This window comes from Stegastes partitus, unplaced genomic scaffold (assembly GCF_000690725.1).
Source record: "Stegastes partitus isolate 25-593 unplaced genomic scaffold, Stegastes_partitus-1.0.2 Scaffold25, whole genome shotgun sequence".
Taxonomy (NCBI): domain Eukaryota; kingdom Metazoa; phylum Chordata; class Actinopteri; family Pomacentridae; genus Stegastes; species Stegastes partitus.
The window spans coordinates 950,780-966,000 of NW_007577756.1; the positions used below are offsets into that span (position 1 = coordinate 950,780).

The window sequence follows — 15,221 nt, forward strand, 5'->3', positions numbered from 1 at the left end:
ATGCTACTGCAGCTAACTGTGTTGTGGAGAAATCTACTGTTGCTTGTGTGGTCTTTGAAATATGGAAAAAAAAAATGGTGCAGAATCATAATTTTTTCAAACCAAAGTTGACACAACTTGCGCGTTTTGCCCTGAAGTCCAAAGCTGTTTAACTTGGAGTGATTTAAAACAGAGAAAAGCAACAAATGTCAGTTGTTTTTATTCCTAAGAAAACAAGGAATCAGTCATCATTAGCTGACAGCAAGTTTTCAGCCCTAGTTTAGGAGACTGGAGATAAGGTGTGTTTTTGTAAATGCGTGCACTTTGAAGGACTTGTCAGGACCTTAAGTCGTATTAATGAGGGCTGAATAGTATTTGATTTAAAATATAATACAGTGCAATTAACAAACTGCAAAGGCGGTATTTCAGGAGGCTGTCTCATGTGGCAATGCTTGACATGTTTTAGCTCTGTTATACAGTGAACCAAACCGCAGCATCTGTCAGAAAAATGTACCCAAAGTCATTGTGCCCTCGTGCACATGTTGCCCAGGTATCAGGGTCCAAACTCGGTCCAGGATGTTTGCGTGCAGGTCCCACCTCTGTGTGTGGACAAGAGTCTGCAGCTCTAACAAGCATAATGACTTGTAATCAGAGCTGTGCTTGTGTGATGGAATGAGTAGGAAGTTTGGTGGTTTTGTCAGCGTGAGCACTGAAAGAGCACAAGAGCTCATTTAAGATCATTCACTGCCTTCAGTGACCACACGAGCACCAAGACGACTTACGAAACGAGCTGGTGTCAGATTAGCAAGTCTTAGCATCAGCCACCGCTGACAGACTCGGTTTCGGCCTTTTGTGCCACTGATCTCTTCCCGTGTGGCTTTGTGATCGCGCACATTCGCCCTCCGGTCCCAACAACACTTAACTGCGATGTATGCATAGGTGATGACACAGATATAAGCCAGGCCTTTAACGGTGAAGTGACCGCAAATATGCAGCTGGGTTTCAGCAGTGTGCGGTACGTTCAGTCTGGGGTCTGCACGCTCTGATGTACTTTCCAGATCTTCTTTGGGTGAAATAGTTGCTCGGCTTAGACGGTCAGGGTTGAAGAGAAGTCACATGAGGTGATTTGAGCTGTTGCTGCAACAAAACCAGCACCGTGGCTTGGAGTAAAACTTTTTACCTTCGACCCAAAACAACTTTTGAAACTTGTCCGTGTGAGTCTTGTAATAAAATGAGAACGAATTTCCATCAGCCTCTTTAACACTCCCCCTCCCGGTGCAAACTTTATTCGTATCCAAGAGGTGTCAGAGGAGTAAGACACTGTTTTGTTTCAGGCATGAAAATCCTTTGATTTGGTCTTTGCTTCCTAAAAGGTATTGCAACACAGTTTACCTTTGTTTAGTCAGTGCTGAGATGAAGGTCAAGGAGGCGCATAAATCAAACAGAGGCCACTGGCTCTGCTCAACTAGCTGAAAGTGTAATATTTGTCATGATCTTCCAAAATGACTCTTCAGCCTGTGCAGCTGCCACACAGTGAAAGGCCCTTTTGTCCTGTGCAAGCTGCTCGCATTGCAGAGCGATGCACCTTGGCGCTTTGTGCATCACTTCCCATGCACACTCTGTGGTTCACCACGAGTCGCATAGGTGCACGTGCACATCTGTTTCTTTCACATGGCACTGCAGTAGTCCGAGACGCCGCCTTTTAAACTGTGAACACATGCGATTCCTGTCACCACACGGCTCTGACATTTGAGGTGAGTTACTGTTACAGTTTTGTTGCCACGGTGAATCAGGTATTGCTCAGAGAGGCACTTTGGCCCGATTCTTTTTCTGCGAACCACATCGTTGTAGGAAAATGTTTTGGTTGTGGCTGCAGAACATGCCCAGTAACAACCTAGAATTAGCCAGAGCCGAAAGGACTCTCTAGAATAAGCCGGTTGCCAATTCAGTCCTTTAATCATCCGCTTTTCAACCTTTTGAAAATGTGAGTGCGGATTATTGGAAATGGAGACGCTTGCTTGCATTCGTAATAGGCTCTAACTGACTGATTATGCTGCTGCTTGTCAGAATAGCAAAACCATGTGTTCCTTATCTGCTCTGCTGCTATGAGGTTTTGCTCTGCTCCTCTCATACACATCTGCTTTGAAGGCAATAGCAATGGTGTATTTCTATTTTAAGTCTCTTTTCGTTGTTGTAAAACTTTGTAAAGCGTGGTGGCAAAAGTCAGTCAATCTATAGATATATATATGTTCAGAACTCTACATTTTCATGATGGTGTTGTTTTGATTGATAGCATCTTAAATATATTTTCTTTTTAGAGAGTCACAGTTATTTTTTTATCAAGTGACAACTCAAAACGAAGCACCACATTTTTGCAAAAAATATCTTAATTAACCACATAATAATAATAAATAGTGGATTTCTTAAAAAGAACTCTCAGATATCAATATTATTTGAATTTAGACAACTGGAACAACAGAAATATATACATGAATTGGTAAAATAGGTAATTTCCAATCCATCCTTTTGATTGATAAAGCACCCACTAATTTGCAAATAGCTGCAGATGAACTAATGGGGTCTGTTTTCTTACTCCTACGACTCTTCTAACATTCAGAATTGCATTCATTTCTGCTCCATTTTTATCTTCTACTTGAATGAAGTTGCTTTTAAAGTTTGAGTAGAAGAATTTGAATTCTTTGCATTTTTGTAGGAACAAATATTATAAACTACGATGATTTTGCAGCTGGTGTTAATCTGCTCCCTCTTTTCTTGAAAGATGTTTAGACATGTTTGTGGAAAGTGCATCTAAGCCTCTCAGTAGGTTTTTTTCCACAGCAGGTGCTGATTGACGTTTGAGGGACGTCGTTGCTTGTTGTGCTGCTGACCGGAGTTTGTCACAGCCTTACATGACTGCTGATAGAGTTTTGGCCCTTTTTGATTCATTAACATATCAGCCATCTGTCCTTTCACAACATTAAACATTTGGCCCACATGTTGGTTTTCTGTTGTAAAGTTAAACCCCAGTAGCTTCACTTTTTACTGATTGCGTTCATGCTGCTGAGTCATCTGTAGCTCTCACTTCGTCCCTCATTGTGTTTGTTGCACTACAGAGGAGGAGGGACTTTTTTTCTTTTGGTCTTATGTGTGATTCACAGTTTCAATCTTCTTCTTTTTTTTCCTTTTGACATAAAAATAGTTCTCTTTGTTTAAACTATACACCCTCTCCAGTAGCTAGTGTCGTAAGTGCAAAAGCATTAGCATTGTGGTTTATCATACTGTTAAAGCTGCAGCCTTTGTCTCAGGTGGGTTGTGCATCAGGTTTTGCAAAGCAGAGTCTTTAAAGTGTCTTTGACTGGCAAGACTCAATAAGTCACATCAAACACTGGTGATATGCTGAATATATTAGGTTCTCAGCAAAAAAAATTAAAATTTTTGTTTATTCATGTGATTTTTTTTCCAGATCTGTGTGAAGTGTGTAACATTTCAGACATCCTGAGTGTATAGTAGTAAATTATTTTATCAGCCCTGTCCTGGCGGCGAGTGTTTGGGGTTCGATTACCGAAGCTTCTGGCGAGGTCACGCTGATTAGCGTGGTGGTACTAAGCTGCTTACTCAAGACCCCACTGGAGAGTCGCAGTGTTTCCTGACTCTCTAAATTAAAGTGTGTTAATAACCTGTGGCATGTTCCAAAGTGTTTCACACCCGGCGAGCCAGTCAGCCGTCCCACACGCCTCACACGCTCTGACCGACTCGGGAAGGTGTGTGCAGCACGGTGCTTTGAAGCATGCATGACCCCCAATTAACCCTCCCAGATTAATCCCCCGGTCTCCACACTGCTGCTCCTCTTGTCTCATCTCATCACTCCCACAGCGTATATTAAGCAGAGCCCAGCTCCCCGCTGTTTGTCCAATGCTCCAATTCAACCTGTTTCTTCTTGGCTGACGTCTTCTGTTTTTGTTCACTTTGCAGCTGGAGCTTGAAGGTGACTTCCTGTAGACAGAGGGGGAAACCTTTGTGAGAAGCAGGAGAAAGTTGCCGTTTTCGCCCGCTCTCATCATACTGGAAGCTGCAGGATACTAAAATGGCGAGAAGATCCCACGTTCCCTTGCTACTTCTTGCAATATGTTGCCTTGCAGCTGCAGGTAAGTTTCTGCCACTACTTGCATGCATGTGAAACTAGCTGTTATCAGATGTACATGGCAGTTATTTGTTTACGTCTATGCAAAAAATGAAATTCGTCAGAGCCAAAGTGTCAGGAGTAAATTATATTTACGACGCACCGAGCCTTGCAGTGGTGCATTGTCAGACAATCACAATCTTGCCCATGGGATGCCTATGGGATTTTCCACTCTTTCTCCCAGCATGCCTTTCTAGACAGTGCTTGTCAGAGTCGTGACTAAGGGGGATTTACATTCAAGAAAGTGCTGACAAGTTCAATCTCAGAGTACAAACACTCAGCAGGCCTACATGTATCTGTCAGATTGGTTGGATACTGCCAAACATGCAGTAATTTACAGCCGTGCAACAGACAAAGCAAAGGGAGAGAAAATAACCAAGCAAACGGCTACAAAGATGAATATGGGAAACTTATGTGTGCCATCAGGGTGTCATATTAAATTCTGCAGGGTTGCGGATGACGTCACTTACTGCTATAACCCACCACATGAAGCTTAACTAATTAAAATATTGCGCCTCTCATACTGAGGAATGTGCGTGACCTTTTACACTCTGATGATTTTGAACAGATATGAGCAACAGTGTTCTCAGGTGCTCAGACTTGTATCTGGTAACTCTTAATCGACTTTGTCACAGTCTTTTCTAAGCAGTTGATTGCTCCTTATTTCTAGCTGTGGGAGTTATTGACTGACTGATGGGAATAATGTGGAATGTCCTCATAAAATTAACGTCCGTTTTGTTGCTACATATCTAACTGATAGGATTACATAGTGACTCAACCTGCTTTATTATAGCTGTTAAAACTACTCCTTAGAACGCTTGGCACAGGACTGTCAGATCTCCAGAAACTCTGCCACACACAGAATTTACACTCCGCAGCTCTTCGAGGCTGTTCTGAGGCACGTTGCTACTCGGGGCTGCACGCTAACATGACATCAGCATGCGAACATGTCCACAGTGACAGTACACATCCTAATTATTAGCTGGTGGAATTTATTTTAGCATTTTTTTACTGTGCTAGTATGCCAGTCTTTTTTGGTAACTAGCAATAAACACCAAATACACACGAGAGTGATGGGATTATTGCTATTGGATCTTGGATCCTGAGGTGTTCCCAGTTCTGGGTCGACTTCGGGGTTTCCTCCTAGCTGGGCATGCTTGGAATGCCTCCAAAAGAAGGCACCCAGGAGACATCCTTATCAAATGTTTGATACACCTCAGCTGGTTTCTTTTGACACAAAGAGGCAGCAACTCTACCCTGAGCTCCTCGCCCTCTCTCTAAGGCTGAGTCCAGCCACCTTACAGAGGAAACCCATTTCGGCCACTTGTATCCGCAATCTCATCCTTTCAGTCACTACCCAGAGCTTACAGGTGAGAGTTGAAACATAAATTGACTAGTAAATCGAGAGCTTTACCTTCCTTTTTAAAATGATGGTCCGGTACAACGCTTCCATTACTGCTCACGCTGCATGAGTCCATCAGTCCATCTCATGGTCCAACAAGATCCTGAGATGCTTAAACTGCCTGCTTGGGGCAGCAACTCCCCCCCAGTCCAGAGAAAGTAATCCACCAGTTTCCAGCAGAGGATCATGGCCTCAGAAGAAGAGGCGCTGACTCTCATCCTGGCTGCTTCACCCTCAGAGGCAAACCACCACAGTGCATGCTGAAGGTCACGGACTGATGAAGCCTACAGAACCATGTCGTCTGCAAAAAGAAGAAACGTGACTCTGAGGTTTTCTAAAGGCAAATTATACGGCTATTAAAAAAGTTCTGTGACAGACTTATCAAAGGTTCTACAAAGAGTCAGAGGATTAATAGAGTCATTAGGATGCATCCTTCTGGCCGTGCCGGATTCTGTACCAATTAGTTTAGCAGATGTGGAGGAACTGGGGCAAATTCATCCCTTTGTAGTGCTGCACAGTGAGTTTAACATCAATCTCAGTCACAACTTTGCCTTCCCCAATTAGATGAGCGTGATCAACTGTGTTATTGACATTTTAAATGCTCAGCTTATAGCAAACTTCGCTGCATATCAAATCAAGAGCTTTCTAATCTAACAGCCAGCCACCGGGGAGCCATCGAAATGTTTTGGCTTCACTGTTAGTGAGTAGTTGTGGTGTTGGCCACTAGATGTAATTAGAGGAACTGTCACTGCTGTAACTATCACACTGGCTTCAGGATTCTGCAGTGGTTAATGCTTGGTAATGACCAAAATATTCAGTTTAGTGACCTAAGCCCCTAAAGTTTGATGAAAATCTGTCAGGTTGGCTACAGTCTGACACAAACCACACTGAGAATCTGGTCTACATTCCTCTTTTCTATTCCTCAGATTGTAAGATGTCCTGTTTACCGAGACTGGTTTCACAATGTACGGCTCTGGACTTGAACTCTCTCCAGCTTTAGACTGCAACATCCCGTGTTGTGTTTCTGTGGCAGCACAGGAATAATTACCCAGTAGGAGGCATACTACATAACGAGCGCTCCAAATAAAAAATGTGGTTTTCATACTTTCAGTCTGATTGCCGCCATAGGTTATTATTTCAAAAGTTCTTCTCTATTCTCTGGAGGTTTGAACCGCACTCCAGAGAGCTGACTTTTACTCGAACAATAGCAGTGTAGTCAGTATGTGCTGTGGGTAGAGCAAACATAATTTCTTCCACAATGCCAGGATCTCCAACACAATGAAGTCCCGTATGAAGTTTTCCTCTAAATTCTTCCTCGTACGGTAAGCTGCATTGTTATACTGTGTCACAAGGGACAGATATTTACAGTTCGACAACCAAATGCCCTTTCCTCCAAAGTGCACTGGCAGTAAAATAGATCAGATAAGATTCAACTTTTTTGTCACTACACATGTACGAGTACAAGGAAACGAAATGCAGTTAGCATCTAACCGAGAGTGTGATAGTGCAGAGTATAAAGTGCAGATATATTGTTTAAAAAAAAAAAAGTGTATATATATATATACACTGAACAAATGAGCTGAGACTTCTTCTATATACACAAAAGGTCTATTTCACTCAAATATTGTTCACAAATCCATCTAAACTGTTTGTGAGCACTTCTCCTTTGCCGAGATAATCCATCCACCTCACAGGTGTGGCTTATCAAGATGCTGATTTGACAGCATGATTTTTGCTCAGGTGTACCTTAGGCTTAGGCTGCTCCTCCTTGTTCATCCATGGCTTCTGGTTTGGGTACGTGGTGATCTGTTTCTGGGTTGTAACACTGTCAGTTGTTGTTGTACAGAGGAGGTATAGGTGTTGATGTGTGTGTGCGAGCCACAGGTAGCCTGGGAGGCAAAAATACTCTGTGTTGAAACCTGTCCTGAAGTACAGAGTCAGTCCCTGCTGGCCACACTTTGATGGTCGTCAAAATATGATTTGCAGGCAAAGTTTCTGATCCAGTCAAGGAAAATACAACGCAATTAACACATTTTGGATAATTTTCAAGTGCATAAACATTATTCCATCTATTTCTGGCCCAATCAGCTATTTCTTGAGCTGTCAGTGGTAAGCAATCTCTTCTACTGTCTATTTCTATTATCCTGCAGCATCTGTGTAAACAGTCACATCTGCCTTTAAACTTGTCAGGAGAGCTCTTACGTAATGTTTAGATTAGTCTGCAATGAGTCTTCTCTCAGCGTAATGCAATCCAGGATCTGAGCCTCCCATAACTCTTTAAAGTCAGACTGAGAGCACCTTGACGTCCATATTTCAGCTCTCTGCTGCCTCACTCTGCTTTTTGCTGTTTATGATTTTTTTTTTCTCCCTGTATCATTACTACCATTTTGTGGTTGCCTCTTCCCAACTTGCCATAATGGTAATTTTGTGAAGGATATACTGTAGACATTTTGGGCTGACATTGGGTTTTACAGTGAAATAAAGCCTTGCAGGAGACATGCCAGATATTAATTTGAGGCACTTGCCAGAAACAGCTCCGGCAGGATACTGGTTACACTGCAGGCACAAGGCCGGGCTGCTGGTTCACTGAAAAACACACCAGCATTGTTGAGTGCAGGACTACTTTCTCCTCCTCTTATTGAGCTGTTTTCCACTGCAGGAACTTTCAGGAACCTTTATGTGTGTTGACTGAAGGAACTATCCCCGTAGACCTCCTTTCAGGGCTGTTTTGAAGAGAGATAGAAGTACTTCAGAGTACTTCTGAGCATCCCTGATAAAACTGCTGTGGTGGTCTCGACACTGATTGGTTAAACTCAAAGACAAATGCTGATTGGTTTAACCCTCTGAACCCTCCAACCCCCAGGGGATTTGAAAGGCATGTTGTCGTTACAGAATCGGTAGAAGTGCACCATTTATCAGAGCGAGAAGCTGTAAAAACCAGAAGATTTTTACTTTCTGATGGCCCTTGAACTGTTCATCTGTGATGTTATTTTGTTGTGAAAAATGTTTACAAATCAAAGCTTAAAATTGTGGTATTTCATCAAAATCACTTTATTCTAGATGTGTCATTTATAATTTGCCAAAATACTATAGTTACTTCAATGAGAGTCTGTCAAAAACTGAAAAAAAAAAAAAAAAAGCGTACTCCTTGCTGCAACCAGGACCGTAACTTAGCTGTGATGAAAACAAAGTTAGGAACTTTTTGACTGAACTGGGCTGAACTGCAGGCTGTGTGAACACAGAGTAGCTAGGAGACGTGTATGTAAACAGATTGAAAATGTCTACAGTATCTATTTTTTTTCCAGTATTGGTAACACGAGGGGGCACTTGGTACGATCTTGTTGATTCCATTTTTTTTTTTACATTTTTGCAAAATAAGAAATCAATGAAATTCAATGTTTTTCATCTTCTTTTTTTCTGATTTATGGCATATAGCTTTGTTCTACTGCACAGAAGGATTTTGTCTACTTCTAGTCATAGTTGTGCTGTTAGCACAGAAGTGCAAAACTTTATATTTCAGTGAAAAATGAGTCCACAGTGAGTAAAAATGCGATGGGAGGAAAAAAAAAAGTTCCAAGGGTTAAACTCGAAGAGGACAACACGTGTCATTTGTTTGACCTCTTGATGTCCTCATCCAATAGCAGTCCTCTTCTCGACATCGCATCAGTAATGTAAAATTCACCGTAAGTGCCACCGTGCACCACCCTGCGCCTGCTTCGACTTCTTGCAGCGGAAAGCCAACTACTGTCTATCCTGATTTCACCTGCCTGGTGGCTTGATGGATGATGAGACTATTAGCGCAAATTTGTCTCCAACTATTCATTGTAGAACCACATAGATTGTTTAAGAAAAAGAAAAGAAAAAAAAGCCTGGAAAAAGAATCTGAACTGTGCTCTTAATCGCAGTGCATATGTTCCACTTTCAGCTTTACAGTTAAGTCAACAACTTTCTTTCTGTCTGCATTTTTTTGTGTACTCTTGGCAGACGAGAGTCGCGGCGATGCCAGAAGTGGTTGTAACGCTTTTTTATTTTTTTCCTCCACGCAGTTGAGCAAAAGGTTTGTCTCCACATCCACAGTGCGTTCTTAGCAGTTCCCTACTGCCAAAATGCATTGTGCAACCGCTGTAATCTGAGAGGTGGGGTAGCCAGGGGGAGGAGAGAGGCAGGCGCAGGCGTGGGTCGTCTGGTCCAAATCGACACACTCCGCACACGCACGGCCTGCCAAACCGACAAAGTCCCTTCCAGCATGCTAAACCAGATGTTGCCCTGTGATTCATGCGAGGAGCCCGAGCAGAGCAGCGCTGCACAGAGGCGGTGTGCTGTTAGGCAGAGCGGTTGGGATGTTTACATAGCAACGGGAGTCCTGAGTGTGTCTAATTACAGGTCTGCTCTCCCCCCATGGTGAAGCCTTTATCTTAACAGTGCTGTCAAGGAGGAGGCAGTCGTTCTGGCCCTGTCTGTTTATAGCTTTTGCTTATTGAATGAAGGGAACCCCAGCATTACTTCGTTTAATGAACAGCAGCGTGTAAATTAAATTGCGGAGCATTTACTTTGATTTACGTACTCGCTCACGCATCACAGCGCATCTCAGTGAGCTGCAGCGGACAGGTTTCTGCAGATACAGTGACCTCCCTCCACGTCTATCATATCTTGTCCTGTCATCCTCCTGTTAAGAGGACGCTTACGCAAATATGCTGCAATAATCCCACCCCCTTTCCTCTCTCTCTCTCGCTCTCTTTTTCTTTCTCCATAGTTCCAGTAAGCAGGCGTGTAAATAATTTTGGTCAGAGCCAGTAATGGGAGACAGCTGGGGTGATCGTGCGCTTTCCATTGTGTTTCATAGCCCTGTTAAAAAAAAGAAAAAAAGCAGTGAAGCTGGGGATAGTTAGAGTAAGAGTTGAGTGTGACTTCATTGAAGAAAGAGAGAGTAATAGTAAAAAAAAAAAAAAAAAAAGTTGGACTCCATCTGTTCAGATAACCGTCAGAAGCAGCGAGAAAAAAACAAGCTGCTCAATTACTTTATATTGGTTGAGGTCATTTTTTAATTTTCAAGTGTTGTTTCATCGCTTTGCAAACATGCCAAATTCTGCTGCATGACTCAAAAAGTCCTGATATGGGATTCTAGCTGAAGGTGGTGTCTTTCATCATACCAGCCCCTCCTGGGGCCTCACCTTCTCCACTCCATTTCCACCAGATGAGTCCTGCTGAAAGACCATGTCCCAGTTCTGGAAAGGTTCTTTGGAAAACAGTAGTGTCTATCCAAAAAAATGACTCTAGGTCCTTCTCTGAGCTTGATGCTAGCCGTAGATCACAAACACACATGCTTGGAAATGCTCTCCTTTTCCACTTGTTTTTCAGAATTTGCTTTCATATAAGGAGAGTGATCGCATCGTAGGTTGCTGTGGGAGTAAAATAGCCATTAGCTGCTGCACTCTTTAACCCTTTAAACCCCCAAAACCGATGGGAAGACAAGTTATCTTTAAAAAACATATCAAAATTGCACAATTTTTAGAGTGAGAACCTAGAAAAACATAAAAGATTCTGCAGATTTTCAACTTTCTGACAGTTCTGGAATTTATTATCTGTGATGTGCTGGACCAGTTCAATTTACCCAAATCTAAGCTTATAGTTGAGATATTTCTTCAAAATGTTTTATTGTGCAAGCCTCATTTAAAAATGCACCAAAAATAAGTGATTTGCGTTAATAAGATTCTGTAAACAACAAAACATTCTGCACTGCACGCCACAACTCAGAAGCCAGTTGGAACGCAGCTGTGATGAACAGTCATGCAACAAACATTTTGGGACTTTTCAGCTGAACTGCAGGCTTTGTTTACACAGAGCAGATAGGAGACGAGGATAGAAAAACTGAAAATATAAGCATTAAGATATATATAGTATGTAGAGTCACCATATTTTCCACTGTTGGAAACACAGGTGGGCACTTGGAAAATGTTGCACATGTTTATCACAGGGTTTTTTCTATTTTTGTCAGACGAATAACCAAAGCAATTTGACTTTTTCTTTTTCTTTTGTAATGATTAACGACAATCTAACTGTGTCATGATGTACAACTGAAATGTTTGAATTTTTCCTACATCTAGCCATAGTTGTGCAGTTTCAATAAAGGCGCAGGACCTTATACTGTGCGGAAAAATAAGCCTGCAGTGAGTAAAAATATGACAGAAGACAAAAAAAGATCCAGACTTGTCTTGGGGTTCAGAGGGTTAAAAAGCTCTGTAAGAGGCTGTGAGGGTGCCTGGGATATATCCTGCTCCTCTCATTCAGAGCATGAAATATAATAAATGAAAACAGTGTAGTTTAGCAGCAAAGACATTCGTTACAAGTTTCTCGCATTTTCTCGACATCATTCAGTAATTCTCTTCATGGCCTTTTTATTGTGTGGTTTGCGTTCTAACCAGCCATTTATTCATCACACTTTCCGTTTGTTAACTGTCCAGTTAAGAGGCCCTCCCAGCGTCCTTTGTGCGTGTTAATACATGAGGCGGCAAGGCATCTGACAAGTCATTCTTCTTCTTTGCCCTCCCTTTCATGCAGTCGAAGAAGCCCACTGGAATGTAGCTTCCTTCCAGCGTGTGAGAAAACGCTGTCTGCTTTGGCCTTTCTCACCTCCTTGACTCCTTCACACTGGGCTCACTCACTGGCACAAAGGCCCAGCATTGTTTCACTCTTTGCTGTCTGTTGATGGCAACCTGCTGCTTCTCAAAGGCCCCTGTTATCACATCTAAGTGATGGTATTTCTGTAAAATATAGCAGGAACAAAGACGTTTTTTTTTTTTTTGCCCTGTTTTATTTGATTGATGTCAAAAGAAAGACACTGCTAGGTATTTATTGATTTGGTAAAACCAGCTCCTCATACCTCTCTATCTAAGCAACAGCTTATTTTGTGATATTTACTGAGTTTGAAAAGGTGTCTTTGTGTATATCTGTGTATGCCAGTTTTGCTGTAATAATAGAAGAAGCTCACTATGACTCATCTTGATACCGAGAAACACTATCACTACGATCTTAGATCGACACTCTGGCTTGACAGGAAGTGGATGAAATATGCCACAACAAATCGAAGTGTATTATGATGAGCATAGAAGAAGTTGAGGAAAAACATTTATTGCAATTTTCTGAACAACATTGAATTAAATTAAATGTAAGGGTACTTTTTCAAGGAATAGTCTGTCCAGTTCTAGCACATTTAGTGGTTATACTTAATCATAGCTGCATAATAAGCCATCTGTGCTAACATTTGATCATATATTTAGAGGTTTAATGGGAGAGTCAACAAACTACCTGTGAAATTAACCTCTGGTGTCACCAAGTGTTTATGTAAAATAGACCTTGTTGGTCAAGCTTAGCTCCATACAACTAACCTACATGTGCGGCTGTGGCTTAGGTGGTAGAACGCTTGTCCTCTAATCGCAAGTTTGGTGGTTCGATCCCCCGCCCCTCCATGGCAGGCAGCACCTTGCATGACACCATTGGTGTATGAATGTGTGTGTGAATGGGTAAATGAGAAACACATTGTCAAGCGCTTTGGATAAAACCATTATATAAGTGAAGACCGTTTACATTTTGAAAGAAACATATTTTCCCACAAAAGGTAAGACTGTGATAGGGCTGGCCCTACTGACACAGTAGGGCTGGACCCAAATATCAGAATATTCGGTGGTTGTGATGGTGTCCGCATTTTGAGATCTGAATATTCGCCTGCCTTTTGATTAAAAAAAACTGTCAGCAAGCAATTTACAACTTGTGCATGATTAATTTTGGTACAATCTAGCTTTAGTGCACATCAAAAGCAGCTGCTTGCTAAATGGAAAAGACATTGTTCTTTTTTTTTGTTTGCACCAATAAAGTTGTGCAGTTTTGAAGTATTTTGTCTAGCGTCAGTTATATCGCCATTGCAAATTTTCTCATTTATATCGTGATAAATATGTCGGGCCATATCATCCTACCCTAAACTGTGACATAGTAGGAAAACAGCCTGTAAAGGGCCAATTCACGCTTTCTGTGTCCGCAAGGGTAAACATGAAGTAAACTTTGTGATCCACCCAAGTCGTTCATGTGCAGCCTAGAATTTGTGTGACAATAGTCTGTCGCGCACATGTGAGGAATATTTGACCGACTGTGCATGAAACGGAGGCCTCAAAGTGGACTTCTGCAGACTAGAAAAAAAGGCTGATTCATGCTTCCGTGGTCCGTGTGCGACGATTAATTCTGATTTTGGGAGCACATGGTTCTGTTCATACTGCTCTAGGTACATATCAGTCATCTGCAGGTGGTCGCATTGCCTTTCATATTGAACACAGAAGGACTCCCAATAGGTTCAGACAGGCTGCACTCTCTACAAGATATAGGAGCTGGCTACAGACTAGACTGTAGCACCGTGTCCTGAAGTTTGATAGGCACAGTGAGCAGACATAGGACGGGATTTCTGGAGAATTTAGAACCTCCCACTGTGTTTGGGTGCTGCCAATGGAAATCCTGTACAAATCATGGCACCTCCAAAATCCGAAAACAATTTCTTCAGTTACTGTTCTTTAAATGATGACTTGATGAAGGGGTGGATGACAGAGAATCTCCTTGCACATTTCCTCATAAAATGAAAACATTTGTTTTTTAGCATCACGTCTGCATGCAGCCCAAAAGGTGCGCTGCAAGGGCAATAGTGCTCAGCATTAGTGTAGATGCAACCTGCTGTGTGTGTATCCAACAGAGTCTTCCAAGAGGGCTCCTAAAAAACTAGTATCATAACAACAACTATTCACGCAAGGGACTGTAATCAAGGCTTAAGTCATCAACAAGACTTTCACTAACGAGAACAGGATATATGTCGAGTGTGGGACCATTATTCTTAGGTTAAGTTTCGTTTTCATTTGTTGTTTGCTTTCACACATTTGGTTAGGGCGTTTAGGAAAATATCATGGTTTGGGTGAAAGTACAGCTCTTTCGCTACATATGTCGAGCTTCTCCTCCATTTTTTGTGGATAACCAGAGTGATGAGTTCCACCCCATTTAATATATGATTGGTCGGCTGAAAAGAAGCAAAGTTAAGCAGTAAATTATAAATAATAACAAAGTTATTTTGATTAAGAAAGTATTTGTGAGAAAATATGTCACCCATAAAAAATAATTGAGAATGCAGTTTAGTTTTACTGGAACATAATTTTGGGAAGGCAGTTCCTTAAAATAACCAAGTTTGTTTTTTTAAAAATTAAACAGAGTGGTGCTTCTGTATCCACAAAACCATCTTTGGCTAAGCAAGCAGCACGCAGAGAGAATTTTTAACCGTACGAAAGCCAATAGTTTCTTGTAACTAACATTAATAAGTCACAGCTGAGTAAATTAACCAAGAGCAGCTGTCATTGGAATGAACTTACTTTCACTTGCTGCAGTGTGAAACTCCTAAATATTTAGTAAGATCACAACTCTTGTTATTTGAACATTGCACTCGTTGAGAATGTGGTTTTGCTATAAGAACTAGATGTTGTTTTTCTCTAAATTACAGTACAGTGAACATGTTTTGTAACCGTCTTACATGAACTCAACTTGAAGCTTGCAGCCGAACTTGATCCCCGGCCCATCTACCAGATTGACTTTTCATTACATGCGCTGGGCGGATCGTATTAAACGCTGTACATTGAG

At 41.8% G+C, this 15,221-nt stretch overlaps 1 protein-coding gene across 1 annotated transcript in view; it reads left to right on the top strand.

Moving 5' to 3' along the window:
• The window catches only part of tgfbr3 (transforming growth factor, beta receptor III), a 97,703-nt gene that overhangs the window by 9,459 nt on the left and 73,023 nt on the right, over positions 1-15,221 (top strand). The window contains exon 3 of the mRNA XM_008297205.1: positions 3,952-4,124. Within this exon, the coding sequence (XP_008295427.1) occupies positions 4,064-4,124 (61 nt within the window). The 5' untranslated portion in view covers positions 3,952-4,063. The remainder of the gene's footprint in view (positions 1-3,951; positions 4,125-15,221) is intronic.